Raw genomic sequence first — 19,717 nt, forward strand, 5'->3', positions numbered from 1 at the left:
TATGATGTCGTGCTTCAATTTTACCGAATTTAATCTCACAGTCTAGTGGGAAAGTTATACAGAGCGGCAAGTAACTATGGCTCAGTTTTGTCAATGAATTCAGGACTCGGTATTTTCTTGCCCTGTTGCAGCAGTTGACCCCAACGCGGCTGGAGGCTGACGGCAAGCTAATCCCAGCTGCTGCCAGCTGGATAATCTTGGGGAAGTTACACACGCGTGAGCCTCCTCGGTTCCCAAATCTGTAAAATGGGAATAATAATACCTGATACAGTTATTGCAAGGGTGTAATATAGTAATCTATGTAAAGTGGGTAGGAGTGCTCCGCAAGCACGTAGCAGGTGTTCCATTCACTCCAGCTACCGTTACCACGAAACTGTCATTTTTACAAGGAAAAGGATCCTCCTCAGTGCTCAATAAAGAAATGCTTTGGGTGAAATATCCACCGCCGGTCTCCTCGGGGACGGCGAGCTCACGAAGAAGCGTGGTCGGAGGTGCTGAAGCTCGGGAAAGCAGTCTCCCTGGACAGGCGACCTAGCAGCCCACCACCCGCTGACCGCCTCCTCCTTAAGCGCGGGACAATGACGTCACCCCCACACGGTGCAGCCTACCTTGGAAGCTCCGCAGCGATTCCTCCGGGCCGTCTCCATTGGCTGGCCAGGACAGGCGGCCCCGCCCCTTTGCCCGCCGCGGGACCCGGGGGCCCGCCGTCAATCTGCCCAGGTGGGAGCGGTGATTGGCCGCGGGGCCCGCCCCCCAGAAAACTCCGCCGGGCTTGCGTAGGCTGCGCGCTCGGGGAGGGAGGGGCGCGGTACCGCGTCAGGAGCCACCGCTGTCCCGGTCAGCACGCCAGGCCGCCGTTGGTCACTCCTGCAGCCCGCCTGCTGGGCAGGGCCGGCCCGGCCCGGCCATGGAGTCCTACGACATCATCGCCAACCAGCCCGTGGTCATCGACAACGTGAGGCTCGGCAGCCGGGGGGAGGGCGCACGCGGCAGTGCACGCGGGGACCCCCGACAGACTCGGCTGGTCCCTCTAGCTCACTGCCCGCCCGCCACCCCTGCCGGCCGTCCCCACCTGGCCCTGTAGTTGGGGCCACGGGGCCAGCCCCCCGCTGGCGTGGCGGAACCCCAGCCCGAGCCCTCCCTGAGCCGGGCGGGAAGGTCCGGAGAAGAAGGGGGTCCCATCGTTCTGGCGGCCCTTGGTCAGCATCCGGAGAGGTGGGGTGACAGTCGGGCGGCCCGGCCGAGGCACCCCGGACCTTTCTCAGTTGAGAGTGGGGTTGCTGGGCAGGTTTCGACCCCAGCCCCTTTACCCCTTCTCAGGCTGTGGCCCTGGCTGTCCTCTTGCACACTGCTGGCCCCATCTTTTGGAGAAGGTTGGCCTGGGGACCTCTACAACAGCTCTTTCCAAGTGCTGCACCCCCAGGCAGCACTACCAGAGTGGGCAGGCCCTACTGCGCCCTTTTCCTGGGACTGGGGAAAATGCAAGTTAAGCTCTGCCCACCACATAGCCGCCGCCACCTTGCTGACCACTTGGCTACTTTGACCCTCTCCTTAAGTGCTCCCCGAGCCAAGCAGAAGTTCCACAGCCGGCAGGGCAGTGGAGAGAATTCAGGACTACTCTTCCCAGGACCCATAGCAGTTTGGGAGCATTGTTTGCAAACCTCAGAGGAAAGTTGCCTGGCTTCATTGTGGTTTGTCCTTCAGCACTGGGGCTCAGCATGTTTTCTGGTCCACGGGAAGAAAATGAAGGGCAGGGATCTGTGGATCTGCCCCTAGCCGGGTATCTGCCTCTGGTGTGTGGGCCTTGGAGTTTTTGATAATGACTCACTTCTCTTTCTGGGATCTGTCTCCCTGTAATCCCTGAACGGCTGTCTTTTTTGGAGTACCCATGTACGTGCCCTGAGTCACAGCAGGGGATGTTTAATAAGGCTAGAGCTGGGCTTGGAGGATGCTCTCCATCAGGCTACAGGAAAGATCAGGCCAGTTCCTTACTTGGCGGGCTAATCAACAAGTTAATGAGTTTAGAAGGCAACCTGTTTGGTTCCTCTGGGCTTCCAGCCCCTCCTGTGTAACTTGGGGATGTTTATTTCTGCTTTGCGGACCCCAAGGGTTGTGATGGAGATCTATGGGAAGAGGGGCTGAGATGCTCATTCCTGCAGTGAGTGGGAGGTTTCTAGACGCCAGGTTCCCTTTAAGATATCCTAAGTCCAGCTTCCATGCTGGAGCAGTGGCAAGACCAAGCTGTCCTCCTGTAGTCTCCGGAGAAGCCACTTGAGGAGAGGTGCCAGTTGTCCCAGTGAACCTAGTGATCTTCCCCAGCAGGTCCTATATGTGGCCCGTGGTTGCTGAGGGGAGGGGGCCAGAGAGTGTTGCAAAAAGCTTATGGGTTGCTTCTAGCTGGGTTTTGGGAGTAGCTTGTGCTGCTATGGAGTCCTCCTGCCTGGAGCTGACCTTGGAGTGTGCAGATGAGGATGTACTTCATGGTTCCTCCATCTCCACACTAGTGACATTTTGGCCTGGATAATTCTTGGTTATGTGGGGCTGTCTTGTGCCTTTTAAGATGTATAACAGCATCCCTGGCCTCTACCTAGAAGCGAGTGGCAGCCCCCGCTCCCCAGTCTCCAGACGTTGTCAAATTTGGGGGAGGGAATGCAAAATCGCTCCCGGTTTTGAAGCACTGGTGTACTTGTAAATGGCCTTGCCCTCTTGGCAGGATCTCAGGCTGCCACCCCGGGCTGCCATGGTGGGGCAGCAGCCCTCCCCATGGCAAGGCACTGCCTTCATCTGGAGGTGAATGTTGGGAGCTAAACATTGATTTTCTTTGCAGGGTTCGGGGGTGATCAAGGCTGGCTTTGCAGGAGACCAGATTCCCAAATACTGTTTCCCAAACTAGTAAGTGTTGCTCAGGCAGCATCCCTAACCCTTCGGTTTGCTTCCGCAGAGAACGTGGGTCCTGTGTCACATCTCTCTTTGAGGCCAACTCTTGTCCCCACCTGTAGGGAAGACTCCAGATTTGTGAAGCTGTTGCTCTTAAGGGCGCTGGAAGGAGAAGACCTGTGCTCTGGGCTTCCCCCTCCTCTTTGGAGGCTGATTTTGGTCCCTCCTTTAGCCAGGAAGGAGGAGAAGCCACCAGCATTCCCCTCGGGACAGGGTGTGATAGCAGCAGCAAGAATGAAAGAGAGACATCTCCAGGAGAGAGACCTAGACTCAGAGGAAAAAGTGGGGAGTTAATGCCACCCCTTCCTCCCGGGAAATGTTTTCTTCAGGGCCCATTTAGTTTCAGACTCTAGAAAATATTTTGTTCATTCAAGGAGGGTCTTTGCCTGAATGGTGCCAGTGGTGGCAGAGGTAAGGGGGAGGTGAAACCTGGAGAAAGCCTGGAGTGCTTCTCCGGCCACTGTAGCCCATCGGGAAGTTTTCCCTCCGCCGTGTCTCGTCTCAAATCCTGGAGGTTTTAGGGTTTAGTGGCCCAAGCCGGGGTGGGGGAGTCCTAAGGCCCCTGAAATGGCTGGCTATATCAAGACAGAGCCAGCCTAAAGCATCCAGTGGGGCCTCAGCTTTCCTTTTGAACTCACGTTGAATGTAATTAAAGGTTCCTCTTGATGTGCAGGGAACCTGGGTCAGATTTTGTAATGGTAGCCCGTCCACTCTGCCAAGAATTGCATCTCTGTTCTGGAAGCCCTGGCAGTGGGAAGGGGCAGGAATGACTGAGTGAGAGAGGGGTGTACACGGGAGCCACAGCGCAGTTTCCTGGGGCCACCCCGCCTTGGTCTGCCCTCCTGAAATCGAGAGCGTGGGCTGAGTCATCGTGGCTACAGAGGCTGACCCTCTGCCAGGGCTGACATTACAGAGCTCTCGGCCGTCTCTGGGAGGGCTGGTGGGAAATGCAAGTGACACCTCGTCTTCTGACCCTGAGCCTTCTGTCCTGCCAAGGCCTGCTCTGTAGTCCCGTGGCCCATAGGCCTAGCTTCTGGCCTTTGCCCCGTGGCCACCTCCTGATGCTTTGAGTACAGTTACCTCTTGACCATTGGAGTTGGACTTTGGTCTTCCTGGACTGGGCTCAGCTGTGCCCCCTGCCCACCTCCCTGACCTCTCCTGTCTTCGCAGTGTCGGGCGCCCCAAACACATGCGGGTGATGGCTGGAGCCCTGGAAGGGGACCTCTTCATCGGACCAAAAGCAGAGGTAATACCTGTGGAGCCTGCCTTTTTCTGGGTTTGGGGTCTTCATTGTCCCAGGAGCCTTGACTGGTGATCAGAGCTGTACCGCCAGAGAGGGCCCTGGGCGTCTGTTCCCTGAGGCATCTGCCACCCTCTCTGGTCCTGGCCTTGGAGACTGGCTGGGCTCTGAGAGCCTGAGAAGCAGTTGGACAGATGAACCTGTGCTGGGTTCAGGACGTGTCATGGGGCATGGGGACACCCGGCGAGCGGATGAAGGGGCAGCTCCCAGGCGGGCGGGGAGCAGTTGCTGGGTGAACGTTTGGTGCCACAGCTGGCCTCCCCCCTCCGCAGGAGCACCGGGGGCTGCTGACCATCCGCTACCCCATGGAGCACGGTGTGGTGCGGGACTGGAACGACATGGAGCGCATCTGGCAGTACGTCTACTCCAAGGACCAGCTGCAGACCTTCTCCGAGGAGGTGGGGCAGCGGCCCCTCCCGCCGGGGGGCCCAGTTCTCCCTGTGGTGTCCTCTCCCTGCCCGTGGCATCCCAGTCAGGCTTCCTCTGGCTTTGTCAGGGCCTGCCACCTCTGTGTTGCGTGGGCCTGGGTCCACACAGTCCGTGGCTGCCGAGCAGAATTTCCCAGGGAGCGCTGGATCTTCGGAAGAGTAAAACTGCTGGCAGATGATGGGCTTGTGCCATCGGGAGGGATGGCAGGCCGCAGCTTCATGTGCTCACAGGGGCGGGTGGCTCTCTGGAAGGATCATTGCAGCGCCAGCACGCTGTCTTTGCACCTGCCGGCAACTCTGGCGTCTCTTGCAGCATCCTGTTCTTCTCACGGAAGCTCCGCTCAACCCATGTAAGAACCGGGAGAAGGCGGCAGAGGTGTTCTTCGAGACCTTCAACGTGCCAGCCCTGTTCATCTCCATGCAGGCCGTGCTTAGCCTGTGAGTGCTCCCTAAGCCCTGCGGCCCCTCCATCTCCGTCCTCCCTGGGGGCAGCCTCCTGCTCGGGATGACCAGGCATCTGACTTCCCTGTAGAAACAGCCCCCTGATGACCGTCCCTTTAGGGAGTCCTGCGGGTCCCTTTTTCAGACCAGATGATGCACATGTCCCGGGGTCCCTTCCAGGGGTGAGGAGGTCCCCATGCCTCAGTGGCTGAGGTGAAGGGATGCTGACCTGGTGACAGGTATGCAACAGGACGCACGACGGGAGTCGTTCTGGACTCAGGGGATGGGGTCACTCACGCCGTCCCCATCTACGAAGGCTTTGCCATGCCACACTCCATCATGCGGGTGGACATTGCCGGCCGCGATGTCTCCCGCTACCTCCGGCTGCAGCTGCGCAAGGAGGGGGTTGACTTTCACACCTCGGCTGAGTTTGAGGTTGTCCGGACCATCAAAGAGGTGACGCAGGGCAGGAGGTGGGGAACGGGGCGGGGGGTGGTCGGACCCGGCGTAAGGTTGAGCCCTGGGTGCGGGTGTCCCGGTTGCCGCCTCCTGAGGGCTGTGTCCCTGCCCACTGCAGCGGGCCTGCTACCTGTCCATCAGCCCGCAGAAGGATGAGGCTCTGGAGACAGAGAAGGTGCAGTACACCTTGCCAGACGGCAGCACCCTCGACGTAAGTTGCCAGGCCAGCCCCAGGGGGGCGCAGGAGTGATGCCGGGACCTGGAGGAGGAGGAGGAGGCCTGTCTGCCTCAATCTTGTGTTCCCAAGGTGGGGCCAGCGCGCTTCCGGGCCCCCGAGCTGCTGTTCCAGCCAGACCTGATAGGGGATGAGAGTGAGGGGCTCCACGAGGTGCTGGCCTTCGCCATCCACAAGTCTGACATGGACCTTCGCCGGACGCTGTTCGCCAACATCGTGCTCTCTGGTGGCTCCACACTTTTCAAAGGTACCACAGTTGGGAGGTGGTAGTATGACTTGGAGGCCAAGGGCAGCTGGACCCTCAGACTGCATCCCACTTCCTAGAAGCCTGGGAGATGGCCCATTTCCTGTTGGTTTTTTGGGTGCTCAGTTTTTGTTTTTGTTTTTTTTAAGAGAAAGATTTAAAGTTAAATTTTGTTTACTTTGTAAATAGGTGATACGTTTAACGAGGTCTAAAATGTATTAGATGAAGTCCGCCTTCTCCCATTGTCCTGGTCATCCAGTTCCCTCCCCACAGGAATTGTTAGTTTCTCAGGTAACACCTGTGCATGAATAAGCACTCCCTTTTTACACAGACCTTAGTGTCCTGAAGCTCCACGCCATGTATTTTTGACTTTGCACCACATCCAGAAGATCTTTCCTAGAGTATAAGTTCTCTTATCTGGCCGTACGGGATGGATGTGCCATTTAACCGTTAACTGCGGATGGCCTTGCGGATGGTGAAATTCTTTCTGATCACAAAGATGCTGCAGTGGTTGACCTCATACACTGTTACTTCACGTGATGAGAACATACCTAAAAGAAAAATCCTAGGACTAGAATTGCTGAGTAAGAGGGTGCATCTGTGCATTTGTTACCTGGTAGATATCACCAGAGTTTCCCTCCTGAGAGGCTGTGCCACTTTCACCCCCATCAGATATGGACGAGAGTCCCCCGGCGCCGTCCCGACACTGTGTGTGTTTGCCCATCTGCTGGGTGGAAGTGGCAGGCATGTTCTCCTGACTCGTCATTCGCCTTTGCCTTTGCTTCTGGCGGTTTTGGCTCCAGAGCAGCGGGGGAGGGAGAGTGTAGGGGTCGGGCAGAGCTGAGTGACTTGGGGTTCTATCTCATGCTGCCTTCCTGAGGAAGGAAGCTGGGCCCACCTGTAGGCATGCTGCTGGATCTTTTATGCCTTTGGGGTGGCTTGCCCTTACCCTTAATCCTGGCAAGAATGACAAAAACAAGCGTGGCAGCACCTGGGGCTGGGGCACCAGAGGTTGGATGCAGGGGAGCTAGTGGTAAAGGGTTGGATGTGGACCCCCAGTTCAGCCAGCCTTGTGTTCACAGGCTTTGGCGACCGATTACTAAGTGAAGTAAAGAAGCTTGCCCCCAAAGACGTCAAAATCAAGGTGAGGTTATGGGGAGTCCCCATGGGGCATGGGGGTGCTGGGCAACCTGGACCCGGGGAGGAAAGAGCAAGAACCACCCTCAGATGCCCTCTGCCTTCCAGGCCCAGCCCAGCCCTGCTGCTCCCCCTGCTGCCAGCTGAGGCACTTGCTGCCTGGCCCCGGGCACTGGGAGAAAGGCCCCCCCTCCCTGAGGCTGGGACTGGGGCTTCCGTGGGGGGTGGGGCAGTCACGTTGCCACTTGCTCCCTCTAGATCTCAGCCCCTCAGGAACGGCTGTACTCCACGTGGATCGGGTGAGGCGGGGCTCACGGGGAGGGCTCTGGGAGGAGACCATTGTGCCCTGGACACTTCTCCCGGGGTTGGCCCAGGCCAGGTGGAGGTGGGTGGGTTTCCCTCCCAGGTAAGGGAAGTGGAGCTCTGGGCACCCAGGGAGGGCGGTTGGCTCAGCCCTCAGGTCCACAAGACTGCTCTCCCTCCCTCGTCACAGTGGCTCCATCCTGGCCTCGCTGGACACTTTTAAGAAGATGTGGGTGTCCAAAAAGGAATACGAAGAGGATGGCTCCCGGGCTATTCATCGTAAAACCTTCTAGTGCCCAAGGAGGAAGGTGTAGCATTGGGAAGATGGGAAGAAAGGGGAGCCAGAGTCCTTAACCCTTTCTGGTCCGGTTCACATACTAGGCCTCGGGGCCCCCTGCATGCCCTGAACCCCCGGCAAGTGGTGCAACAGTGCTTCCCTGCAGCCCTCCGCACACACACACGCACACACAGTGACATTAGCTGCATGGATGGGAGGCTTGAGCTGGAAGATGGGAATTGAGGGGCCCAGCTTTGGGCGGTTCTGGGTGTCCCCCTTGGCAGAACCAATTAGGCCCATGACTCTCTGCTGCCCCGAGCTCCAAGGCCAGACACCCAAATACCCCCATTTTCTCCGACAGGGCCAGAGCGCCTGGATGCCTGTATAACTAGCCTTGGGGAGTGGGGTGGAGGAGGGGGCAGCCAGCAGCTCTCTGCCGGTGTGTCACTGCTTCTCATGCCACCTCCTCTTCCTGACCCAACAGAGTAGCCCGGAGGGCCACACCTAGGCATCCCTGACCCTTTCACACTCTGTTCTCCCATCTTTCTGGATGGGTGCCTTGGTGTAGACTGAGTTCTTGTCAGTCTTCTTCCGTCCCCCATAAGGAGTCTGGACTGGAGTCCGACCCTTTGGAGCCAGAGCAGAGGATGCACTGGGTTTGGGCGGCCGCAGCGTGTTGCGTTCTCCCCTTCAAAGCACTTCAGTGACTTGCTGCTTCCTGTCCTTTACACCAGTACCTGGGACAGGAAGGGTGAATGGTCTTCATTTGTTGAAGGGAAGCCACTTAATCACAAGTCAGACCTAGTGGGGGTGAGGAGGGCACACTTCCTCCTCCCACCTCTCCCACAGAAGAGGTCTTCATTTACCTTGTGGCCAGGACCCCCATCTCCCTCTTCCACAAATGTACAATAATTTAACACAGTTGCCTGAAAAAAATTTTTTTGTAAATCATTATAGTAATAATTATGGACAAGGCCCAGTGTGTGGCTCTGTTTTCTTGTGGTTCTTTGCACTGTTGTTTGCTCATCCATCCCTGAGGACCAAAGCAGCACGGCACTGGCTGTAGCTCAGAAGCCTGAGATTTCAGTGGTTGGCGGGGCAGCGTGGCACGGGAGGCCCCAGGAGGCTGGGCTGTCAACCTGGTGGCTGAATTCCCCAGCCTCTTGACACGCTTGCTGCAGTCTGCCAGGAGAACAGGCTGCCTTTCTCCCCTTTATTCTTGGATGGGGCCTTGTGGCAGGCGGGGCTGGGGCTGGGTGCATCCACGCCCTCACCTGTTCTGTTTGAGCACCTCTGCTGCCCGGCTCAGATGTAGCTGAGGCCAATAGACCAACACTGATACAGGATCCAAGTTCAGCCAAGTCAGGAAGCGGGGTGATGGGAGAGATGTAGAAGGCTGTATCGATGAGCTGGGCTCTGAGAGAGTAAGCTGAGCAGCAAGGAGAGGAAGGGCAGTGGACGGAGAGGGAGCAGTGAGAAGTGAGTGGAGAGTGTCTACCCTCTCCTTCCTCATCAAGTACTTACATCAAGAACACCTACAGTATGTCCAGGAGGTGCCTTGTGTTTGGAGCCCGCGGTAAACAAGACATATCTTTGCCCCTAAAAACACAGATCAGGGGAGAAAGATACACAGGGCATTTCAGTACAGAGCTGGGGGGCCAAGAGGAGGGGTATCTAAGCCAGCAGGTGGGGCAGGCAGACTTGAATGGGTGTAGGAGGGGTTTGCCAGGTAAAGAGGGGGTGTTCCTGGGAGAGATAAGAGTTCAAGGAGACGCCTGGGACCAGTGGGGCTAGAAAAAAAGGACATGGGCCCAAGCGGGGCTAAGGCGCAGGGCAGCGTGAGTGGCCTCTGGCTATAATGTGAGGTAAACCAGAGGGTAAGTTGGGGCCAGCATGTAGGGGGCCTCGGGAGGGTTTTTAGCTGTGTCCCGAGTGACGGGCAGTCAGTCAGGGGCGCATGGTTATTATAGCTGTGTGTTGAAGGCGACGGACTTGGTGGGGCTGAGGGAGGGCCTGGAACTCAAGAGATCAGGCAGGAGGGGAGACGTCACTGAGTCAGGCCTGTCTTCAGAGAACATTTTGTGAGGCTTTGTGGTCACAGCGTGCCTGTCCCCAAGGGGAAACAGAATTTACAGAGAGACCTTTGTTTGGGGTTCTGTTTATGGTACCACTTTCTCCCAAGCCCACACAGGCTTAGAGCCTTGTCACTTTGCCTTCTCGCTCCTCTTACCTTCCCCACGTTCTGTCAGTTGCCAGGTTCTGTTGGTTCTGTAGCGCCTTTCCCACCTGGTTTCTTTTCCACAGTAGCCACCGCCACCACCCTAGCTCATGACCATAGCTCCATCCTCCCCACCCAATCCATTTGCCCTTGGATCTAAAGCCCAGATAGCCTTGGTTCTGCCACTTCCTAATCCAAAATGTCAGGCGGTTCTCCACTGCTTGGTGAAATAAAACTGGATTGATGCGAAACTGCTGGTGAAATTGCCCTCATGAGCTATGCATTGTTGCGTTTAATTGTGGCCCTTTGGAGTCTTGTTCCTTCCCTGTGTTAGGCTTAGGCATTGTCATGCCCTGATTTGCCTGCCAGCCTCTACTCATGGTCTTCTGTCTGCTGGGAATGACTTTCCCTAATGTCTGTCAAAATCCCATCCTTTAAGGCCGAGCAACACTCTCCCTACTCCCTCTCCTGCAGGGATGGTGTGGTTACAGAGCTCTAGCCCTGCTGGGTTTCTCACTGTTGGAAAAAAGCTACAGATGAGAAGGTGATAAGGCTAGAATGAACCCTGTGGTGTTGGATGGGGATTGGAGGTAGTATGAACTCATGGCTTTTATCATACATACAGAAAGATACTGAAGTAAATGGGTTAGAATATATGTGTGTATATTTCTTAGCCCTGTCTGCTCAGAGGGCCTAGAGACAATGACACCCCAGTGGCAATAAGCACATATAGTATCCAGATCTTGGTTTCTAAATACCATTCTTCAATAAAAGGAACCAGAGGTCCTTGGAGAAACTGCAGACCTGGGGCAGAGAAAGTAGAAAATGAGCCTAGCCTAGAATATCCTGTGGTACTGTAAAGGAAGAAAGTGCTCAGAAAAGAAGATGGCCTCTCTAAAGGACTCGGGAAACAACTGGCAGGAGCACCCAGTGGTCAAATTTGTATTATACTGGATTATATTTGTACTATACTGGATTATATTTGTATTATGCTGGATTATATTTGTATTATACTGGATTATACTTGTATTATACTGGGTTATATTTGTATTATACTGGATTATAAGTCAGAATAAAATAGTCATGAGTCCAGTCTGAGATCAATCATGGGGGAGAAGGGACAGTTCTTACTTGTAGAATTCCAATTAATGAATGTAGAAGGAATAACAGAAAATCACTGTTAGGCAAACATCACAGTTATCATTGCTGCAGGCAAAAATGGATGCAAAAACTAGTAAGCAAAAAATAAGGACATTTGCGCTGTCTCAAAGTATCTCCCCATGAGGTACTTACTAATTAAAAAAGGAAAAATAGTAACCTTACAGTGGAGAAACCTAGTAGGTATCACCTTAACCAAATGATCAAAGTTTACATCCCCGGTAATCACTATCTTGACGTGATGCATTAAGAGACGGCAATGTTACCTGTGTATTCTTGGATAACCTCCACCTAACCAGGAGCAAACAGCAGGCGAACCCAAACTGAGGGCATTCTATAAATCAGTGGACCAGCGATCTTGTTCAAAAGTGACAGATTATAAAGACAAAGACTGAGGAACTGTCACAGGTTTGAGGAGACCAAGGAGGTATGACAGTGAAATGCAACATGAGATTCTGATCAGAAAAGTACCTTACTGAAAAAGCCGGCAAAATCAGTTAATAGTACTGTATCAATGTGAATTTCCTGGTTTCAGTCACTGTACTATGTGTTAATGTCATAGGTTAATGTTAGCAGAAACTGGTGAAAGGTAAACAGGAACTCTGTACTATTTTTGCAACTTTTCTATAGGTCTAAAATTATTTCAAAATAAAAACTTAGAGGGGAAAAGCTCAGGCTTGAGCTAAATGGTCTGGATTCACAATCCTGCCACCACAACTAACTAGCTGTGTAATCTGGAGCTGTTCCTAGGTTCCCGCATCTCTAATATGGGGGTGATAATAATAGCACCTACCTCACGGGTTTAACAGCCTGCAACATTTTGTGCCAGAGAATAAAAGAAGTGCTACAAGAATGATAGGGACATGTCAAAAGGCCACAGGAGCCTGCTTGAAGAAGCTTCCACTGGTCAAATTTGAAACAAATTAAACATCAAAAAATAATGACAGTTATGAATTATAATTCATTGAATACAATGTTAAAGCATAAGTCTATACTGATATAAATTAATAAATTGAAAGTTCAATGAGGTACAGGGTATTGACATCTCAAAGTATTGCCCTGTAAGATACTTATTAATAATTAAGGGGTGGTGGGGACTTCCCTGGTGGCGCAGTGGTTAAGAATCCGCCTGCCAATGCAGGGGACATGGGCTCGAGCCCTGGTCCAGGGAGACCCCACATGCCGCAAAGCAACTAAGCCCATGTGCCATAGCTACTGAGCCCTCACGCCTAGAGCCCATGCTCCCAACAAGAGAAGCCACCGCAACGAGAAGCCCACACACCGCAACAAAGAGTAGCCCCCACTCACCGTAACTAGAGAAAGCCTGTGCGCAGCACCGAAGACCCAAACAGACATAAATAAATAAATAAATAAAAATTAAAAAAAAAAATTAAAGGATGGGAATTCTCTGGTGGTCCTGCGCTTTCACTGCTGAGGGCAAGGGTTCAATCCCTGGTCAGGGAATTAAGATCCCGCAAGTCACACAGCATGGCCAAAAAACTAAAATTAAATTTAAAATAATAATAATATTTAAGGAGCAACTATACAGTGAAGAAACCTGGCAGACATTAATCAAGTGACCAAAGTGAACACCTCATCAGCAATTGGACAAATCGACGTCATGTGCCCACTGAGAAGCGTCCAGCATCACCTCTGTGTTACTCTTGCCCAAGATGCATAACCTGAATCCAATCATGAGGAAACATCAGACAAACCTAAGTTCTTGGTGTAATTTTCAAAGGTGTCAGTGTCACAGGAATCAAGGAAAGACTGAAGAACTGTTCCAAAATGGAGAAGGCTAAAGGGACATAACAACTAAAGGTAACAGGAACTGGATTCTTTGCTATAAAGGACGTTATTGGAACATTTAGCAAAACTTGAACAGGGTCTGAGGATTAAATGGTAGAAATGTACAAGTTGTAATTTCCTGATTTTGATAGTCATATTGCAGGTATAGGAGAGAATGTCTTTGTAGGAAATGCACACTAACCTGTGATGGGGCATCAGATAGCAACTTACTCAAGTGGTTCCAGAAAAAAAGATCTTTGTACTTTCAGGTTGTTTAATAAATACCATTAGAGAGATACCTGTATTCTTGCCTAGTGAGGAGAGACAGGATCCAATTTCTAAGCTGCTAAATGGCTGGATGGAGCCCATTTCTACCCACAAGCAAAGGTCTGGTGCTCCTAGTGAAGGGTGTTACATTTCCTCTTTGCCCCTAGGGCTCCCAGTTACCAACAGGCAAGAAAAAGAGCTCTTCATGCTTTTGTGCTTTTGTGGTTAGCCTGAGGTAGAGGTTCTCTGCCTTCGCAGCATGTTGAAAGCACCTGGGGAACTTTATAAAGTAATAATGCCTGGGTCTTACCCCCAGAGACTCTGCTTCAGTGGGCCAGGTGTGAGCCGGGTGTGAGCCGGGTATGGGGAACAAAAATATACCCAGGTGATTCTAATGTGCAGCGAAATTTGAGACCCACTAACCCAGGAGACAGGACTTGAATTCACTGATCTATTGATGCCATTAAAGCATTACAGTTCTATAGAAGTCTGTCATGGGTCTCACTGCACTGAAATCAATGTGGCAGCAGGGCTGTGTTTCTTTGTGGAGACTGGGGGAGAATCATTTCCTTGCTTTTCCCAGCTTCTAGAGGTTAACTGCATTCCTTAGCCTGTGATCCCCTTTTTCCATCTTTAAACCAGTAACATTGCATCCCTCTGACCATTCTTCCACAGTCACATCCCCCTGACTCTCATTCTTCCGCCGCCCTTGTGATTATTGGGCCCACCTGGATAATCCAGGTTACTCTCCCTATTTTAAGGTCAGCTGATTAGCAACCTTAATTCTGTCTGCAATCTTAATAACCTTTTACTGTTCGACCTAACATATTCACAGGTTCTGGGATTAGGACATGGACATCTTTGGGGGACCATTATTCTGCCACCACAGTCTGGAAATATATGGAGATTTTTCTTTCTTAGGGGAAAACTGGTTAAAATTTTTAAAAGAGAAAAGCAAGGGGGTATCTAAGGCAATCTACAGATTCAATGAAATCCCTATCAAAATACCAGTGGCATTTTTCACAGAACTAGAAGAAATAATTCCAGAGTTTGTATGGAACTACAAAAGACCCTGATAGCCAAAGCAATCTTGAGAAAGAAGAACAAAGATGGATGTGTCATGCTCCCTGATTTTAATCTATACTTCAAAGCTACAGCAATCAATACAGTATGGCACTGGCACAAAAACAGACACATAGGTCAATGAAACAGATTTGTATCAAAAAACAAAAAGTCTGCCTACTGAATGGGAGAAGATATTTACAAATAATATATCCAATAAGGGTTAATATCCAAAATAGATGAAGAACTCATACAACTCAACATCAAAAAAACAAACAACTTAATTAAAAAATGGGCAGAGGACCTGAATAGATATTTTCCCAAACACGTGTAGATGGCCAACAGACTCATGAAAAGATGCTCAACATCACTAATCATCAGGGAAGTGCAAATCAAAACCACAATGAGATAACATCTCACATCTATCAGAATGGCTATCAGCAAAAAGGCAATAACTAATTTGGCAAGGATGTGGAGAAAAGGAAACCCTTGTGCACTATTGGTGAGAATGTATATTGGTGCAGCCACTATGGAATTTTCTCAAAAAATTAAAAATAGAACTGCCATATGATCCAGCAATTTCACTTCTGGGTATTTACCCAAAGAAAAAAATTTCAAAAAGATATGTGCATACCAATGTTCATTTCAGCATTATTTATAATAGCTAAGATATAGAAGCAACCTAAGTGTCCAACAATAGATGAATATATACATATATGCAATGGAATATTACTCCACCATAAAAAAGAATGAAATATTGCCGTTTGTGACAACATCAGTGGACCTAGAGGGTATTATGCTCAGTGAAATAGGTCAAACAGAGAAAGACAAAAACTGTAAGATCTCACTTACATGTGGAATCTAAAAAACAAAATGAAAATAGACTCACAGAAACAGAGAACAGGGGAGGCGGGTAGGAGCAAAATAGGTGAAGGGAATTAAGAGGTACAAACCTCCAGTTGTAAAATAAATAAGCCATGGGGATGTAATTTATAGCATAAAGAATATAGTCAATAATAGTTTAATAACTTTGTATGGGGACAGATGGTTACTAGACTTATCATGGTGATCATTTCATAATGTAGTACAACTGAAACATAATATTGTAATATATTTCCATTTTAAAAGTTAAAAAATAATAAAAATGCAAGGTGGGCTTGGAGATGAGGGAGGAAGCAGACAGAATAAATAATGATGTGAAGAGTCAAAAAGTCCACTCTAAGCAGAGTTTTGACTGGAAAGGGAGACGGTGAAAAAGGAAAGAGGATGCAGGAGGTGGGCCAGACAAGAGGGCTTGAGGGTAGCACTAAACCAGTCTTCCTGACTGGGAAACTCTTGTTTATAACAGCATTTAAGGTGGGAGTGGTAGGTGGCTATTTAGGTGTCCCCTTCCCAGAGAATGGCCCTGAATGGCAGATAAATGCTTGGACATTTCCTGGAAATGAGATGACAGCCAGGAAAGGAAGCAGTAGCTTTGTACCTTTAAGAGGAGGTAAGGCAAGATGAAGGGAAGAGGCTTCCCTGGTGGCACAGTGGTTGAAAATCCACCTGCCAATACAGGGGCCATAGGTTTGAGCCCTGGTCCAGGAAGATCCCACATGCCGCGGAGCAACTAAGCCCATGCGCCACTACTGAGTCTGCACTCTAGAGACCGCGAGCCACAACTACTGAGCCTGCGCACCTAGAGCCCGTGTTCTACAAGAGAAGTCACCGTAGTGAGAAGCCCACGCACCGCAACAAAGAGTAGCCCCCACTCGCCACAACTAGAGAAAGCCCATGCACAGTAACGAAGACCCAATGCAGCCAAAAGTAAATAAATAAATTTAAATTAAGAAAAAAAGATGAAGGAAAGGGCTTTTCTCTCCCATTATCAATTCAACTTACAGATCTAGTTTGGATCAATTTTGTGGCAATAGTAACCAAAGCCACCTCTATGGCAAATCCCAAAACAAAATATGTACTATTTCCATTTTACAGATAAAACAGCTTTTGAGAAATTAATTGTCCAAGGTGTCACAGGTATAAAGGGACTGAATCGGGCTTTTGTTTCTCTCAACTTTTTTTTTTTTTTGGTTTATTATTATGATAAAGTTCAAACACACACAAAAGTAGAAAAACGACAACTCCTCTTTTTTTTTTTTTTTTTTTGGCAGCACGCGGGCCTCTCACTGTTGTGGCCTCTCCCATTGCGGAGCACAGGCTCAGGATGTGCAGGCTCAGCGGCCATGGCTCATGCGCCCAGCCGCTCCGTGGCATATGGGATCTTCCCGGCCCGGGGCACAAACCCATGTCCCCTGCATCGGCAGGCGGACTCCCAACCACTGCGCCACCAGGGAAGCCCACAACAACCCCTCTTGTACCTGGCTACAATGGATCAGTCATATCCCAAACTACTCTCTTCCTTCTTCTGGTTTAAAGTTAATCTCAGACATATTTCACCCCTAAGTACCTCAGTATATTACTAAAGCATAAAAAAAAAAAAAAACTAATTCCCTTAACATGTCTAAAATTTAATAAGTCCCTAAATACCAAATATCCGTACTTGATATTTTTCTTTACAGTTGATTTTCTCACATCAAGATCCAAACAAGGTCCACGCACTGCTCTTGGTTGGTATCTTCCTCATGTTTCACTTGATAAGTACTCATACCTGTTTTTTTTCTGCTTGCAACTTATTTGAAGAAACTGGCTGCTGGTTTCTGGAACTGTCCCATATTCTAGATTTTGCTGATGGCATCCCCATGAACTATGCTTTGAATCTGGGTCCCTTAAGACTTCAAAGCCAAAACTCTCCCCACAAGGCCACTCTGTCTTTACAATAATGTGAGGACCTACTATCTGCCAGGCTCTTTTTATATATATTATTCCTAACACCTCACAAGGTATTTATTTATTTATTTATATTAAGATGTAACCCACCCTCAGAGAGCAGGCCCCCAGTGACAAAGCTAGATGATGGAGCCAGTATTACAAGTCCAGTCGGCCTGACTCCACAGTCCATTCTCCCCATGCCAGGTGGTAGCTACCACTGCATTAGGGAACTGGCAATCTCGGTGTTCAAAAGCAAGTGGATGGCAAGCTAGTATTAACAGATAGCTATTCCCAACATAATCATCCATTCCTTCCCAAAAAACACAGGAAGAAATAAGACCAGCCAACTATGGAAGGAGAAGCCAATGTAATGGCTAGTCTTTACTGGAAAGAAGAAACTTTACATCACATTTTGAGTGAGTTAGTGCAGGGGCTCAGTGGGCCAGCTGGTGGGGCACCAGCTTGTAATGGGTTCCACAGCTAGGGCATCGCTGGGCCTCGCCCTTATGCAGCCAGAACCAGATGACAGCACTGTTGTCTTCTTCACCTGAAAGAAAAAAGGTGGCTAAAGGCCATCCAGCCTAGAAGAGGGGACTTTTTCAACGTTAACCTCTCTTCCTCAGACACCTCTGAGACACAGGGTTATGGCTGACACCTTATCAGTTCAAGCTCTCTCCCCATTTTTCAGATGAAGAAACTGAGGCCAAGTTTACCTGTGAGTAAGCTGATCTCTTATCAGAGTCACCACAGGTTCTCACAGTTCCCTGCCTATGCAGAACCCCAAAGCTGGGTCCATCCTGGTATGTACCCCTAGTGCCTAACATGGTGTGTGGCAAAGAGAAAGTACAATAAATATTTTGTAGATGAATACTCCTTCACGCTGCCTCTCCAATGAGCCAGTATTATTGATGTTCCAGGCCTCTTTACCATTAAGGATGACCTACTCGGGCAGAGAGGCCTGAGGGCCAAGACCCTTAGAACAACTTATTTACACACACATCTTCTTTATACACTTACACTCACACACAACAAACGTGAAGCAGCTGATAGACATCCTGTGTATTAAACAAATATTAAACAAATGGATAAGAAAACAGTGGTGAGGTACTTACAGATGCAGCCCACTATCCGCTTATTGGTGATGGAGGGGACTAAATTAGGGTCTTCCTTGGTACCTGAGGCTGCCTTTGGGGCGAGTATATTGTACGGGTCCTGAAAAACAAATGAAGGACCCATTATGCCAAATGACCCCTACCCTCTAGGGGATAGCAGTACTGTTCCCACAAGCCAGGTTTCCTGGATGGAAGGCTCCCAGAGAGGAGGCCGCTCTGACTCCATCCAAGGCCATGAGCTCCCGAGAAGACACAAGGTTCTCCTCACCAGTCCCTTGCGTGCAGCCAGCATGACCTCCCTCTCCAGCCCAGTGGCCTGCTCATCATCAGTAGGAACACCACCTAAAGAAAAATACGTGAATTATGATGTCGCCTGAAATGATCAAGGAAAATGCACACATGGACATCTCTGCATACTTTTAGTGGGTCCACAGGCTCCTAGAGGTTACCCATACCCACTGACCCCTAAGGACCAGAGTCACGATACCCAAAAGTGGTACACGGGGTGATCCTTTCTTCCTTCGACCATGGAAGCCCATTTTTCGGCACATTTTTTCTAAAACCAGGTTAACCAGAGTCCCAGTGGAGTGCATCGACCTTGAGGCGGGCGCGGGCCTGAAGGGCAGCTTAGCCCCCCCACGTCCCGGATGCAACCCCTGCCCACCAAGGTCAGCCGGCGTCTCCGTTTAGGATTTTTTCGCAGAAGAGTCAGTATGGTGGTCAGTAGTAGCAGCGGCGGCCGAGAACAACGGGGAGACGCCCGCGGAGTCTGAGGTTCTCGGGTCCGTTGCGGCGGTCACTGGGGCCCGGAAGAGCTGAACGGCCTCAACCCCCCGCTCCTTGCTGCCTTAACACCACCCCGGGAGGGCAACGGCGCGGGTCCCCGGCGCTCCCGGCAGGCCAAGTACCTCCAGACGCCATAGAGCGCACCACGGAGACTCCACTGGAACAGCGGGCCCTCAGGGCCTGCGCGGCCAACGCTCCAGCTCCGCGGAGTAACCTTGAAGCCATCACGCCAGCTACAAACACCAGCACTTCCGGGAGCAGGCTCCGGAGGCAGAAGGCACTTCCGGGGGAGGGCTTCTTTCCCCTCCGTGTCCACCTTCCGCTTCCTTCCGGCCTGGAGCCCGCCCCACTCACCTGACTCGGCCGGGGGGCGGGGCCGCGGGGAAGGCGGCGCATGCGTAGCTCTGCTTCGTTGCGTCCGCCGTGCAGCCGGGCAGGCGTGGAGGCGGTCAGGGTCTCAGTTGTAGGCTTCTGGCGACCCTGCCGTTTACTAACGCTGGGATTAGGTGCAACTCGTTTTGCGTCTGTGGGCCTCAGGGTCCTCGTCCGTGGAAAGGGTCAACCACACTGGAGTTCCTGTGCTTCTTGCATGATAGTGGTGCTCAGGCAGCGTGGAGGCAGCTGATGGAAGACGTGAAGCCAGTGCCTGTCAGGATACTTGCTGCACACCAAACTGTCCAGATTTACGAGTGGACTCCCAAAGGCCACTGTGTTAGTTGTGATGCATGCTAATTGTGATGCTGGTTCTCTTGGC

The 19,717-nt window shown here is 51.0% G+C and overlaps 2 protein-coding genes across 2 annotated transcripts; one reads left to right on the forward strand and one right to left on the reverse strand.

The window, feature by feature from the left end:
• The first annotated feature begins 786 nt into the window (after positions 1 to 786).
• Positions 787 to 8,743, forward strand: ACTR1B (actin related protein 1B). Its single transcript, XM_060168559.1, has 11 exons — positions 787 to 955; positions 2,828 to 2,892; positions 4,108 to 4,183; positions 4,510 to 4,635; positions 4,979 to 5,103; positions 5,346 to 5,562; positions 5,684 to 5,776; positions 5,873 to 6,047; positions 7,127 to 7,188; positions 7,440 to 7,480; positions 7,675 to 8,743. Exons 1-11 carry the CDS (start codon positions 908 to 910, stop codon positions 7,775 to 7,777), a joined length of 1,131 nt encoding a protein of 376 aa, XP_060024542.1. The 5' UTR covers positions 787 to 907; the 3' UTR covers positions 7,778 to 8,743.
• Positions 8,744 to 17,417: 8,674 nt separating this feature from the next.
• Positions 17,418 to 19,232, reverse strand: LOC132531122 (cytochrome c oxidase subunit 5B, mitochondrial). Its single transcript, XM_060168700.1, has 4 exons — positions 19,086 to 19,232; positions 18,446 to 18,519; positions 18,178 to 18,277; positions 17,418 to 17,612 (listed from the first exon to the last, which is right to left on the reverse strand). The coding sequence occupies exons 1-4, from the start codon at positions 19,186 to 19,188 to the stop codon at positions 17,500 to 17,502; spliced, it is 390 nt and encodes a 129-aa protein (XP_060024683.1). The 5' UTR covers positions 19,189 to 19,232; the 3' UTR covers positions 17,418 to 17,499.
• Positions 19,233 to 19,717: the final 485 nt, after the last annotated feature.

This window comes from Lagenorhynchus albirostris, chromosome 13 (genome assembly GCF_949774975.1).
Source record: "Lagenorhynchus albirostris chromosome 13, mLagAlb1.1, whole genome shotgun sequence".
Taxonomy (NCBI): domain Eukaryota; kingdom Metazoa; phylum Chordata; class Mammalia; order Artiodactyla; family Delphinidae; genus Lagenorhynchus; species Lagenorhynchus albirostris.

What these genes read in the sequence shown, in the direction of transcription:
- LOC132531122 (XM_060168700.1), bottom strand. Translation starts at nt 19,188, where the DNA reads ATGGCTTCAAGGTTACTCCGCGGAGCTGGAGCGTTGGCCGCGCAGGCC. An exon ending in GCGCTCTATGGCGTCTGGAG is followed by an intron (nt 18,520 to 19,085) that starts GTACTTGGCCTG and finishes ATTTTTCTTTAG; the next exon opens with GTGGTGTTCCTACTGATGAT. An exon ending in TGGCTGCACGCAAGGGACTG is followed by an intron (nt 18,278 to 18,445) that starts GTGAGGAGAACC and finishes TTTGTTTTTCAG; the next exon opens with GACCCGTACAATATACTCGC.
- ACTR1B (XM_060168559.1), top strand. Translation starts at nt 908, where the DNA reads ATGGAGTCCTACGACATCATCGCCAACCAGCCCGTGGTCATCGACAAC. An exon ending in TGCAGACCTTCTCCGAGGAG is followed by an intron (nt 4,636 to 4,978) that starts GTGGGGCAGCGG and finishes CGTCTCTTGCAG; the next exon opens with CATCCTGTTCTTCTCACGGA. An exon ending in CTGTACTCCACGTGGATCGG is followed by an intron (nt 7,481 to 7,674) that starts GTGAGGCGGGGC and finishes CCCTCGTCACAG; the next exon opens with TGGCTCCATCCTGGCCTCGC.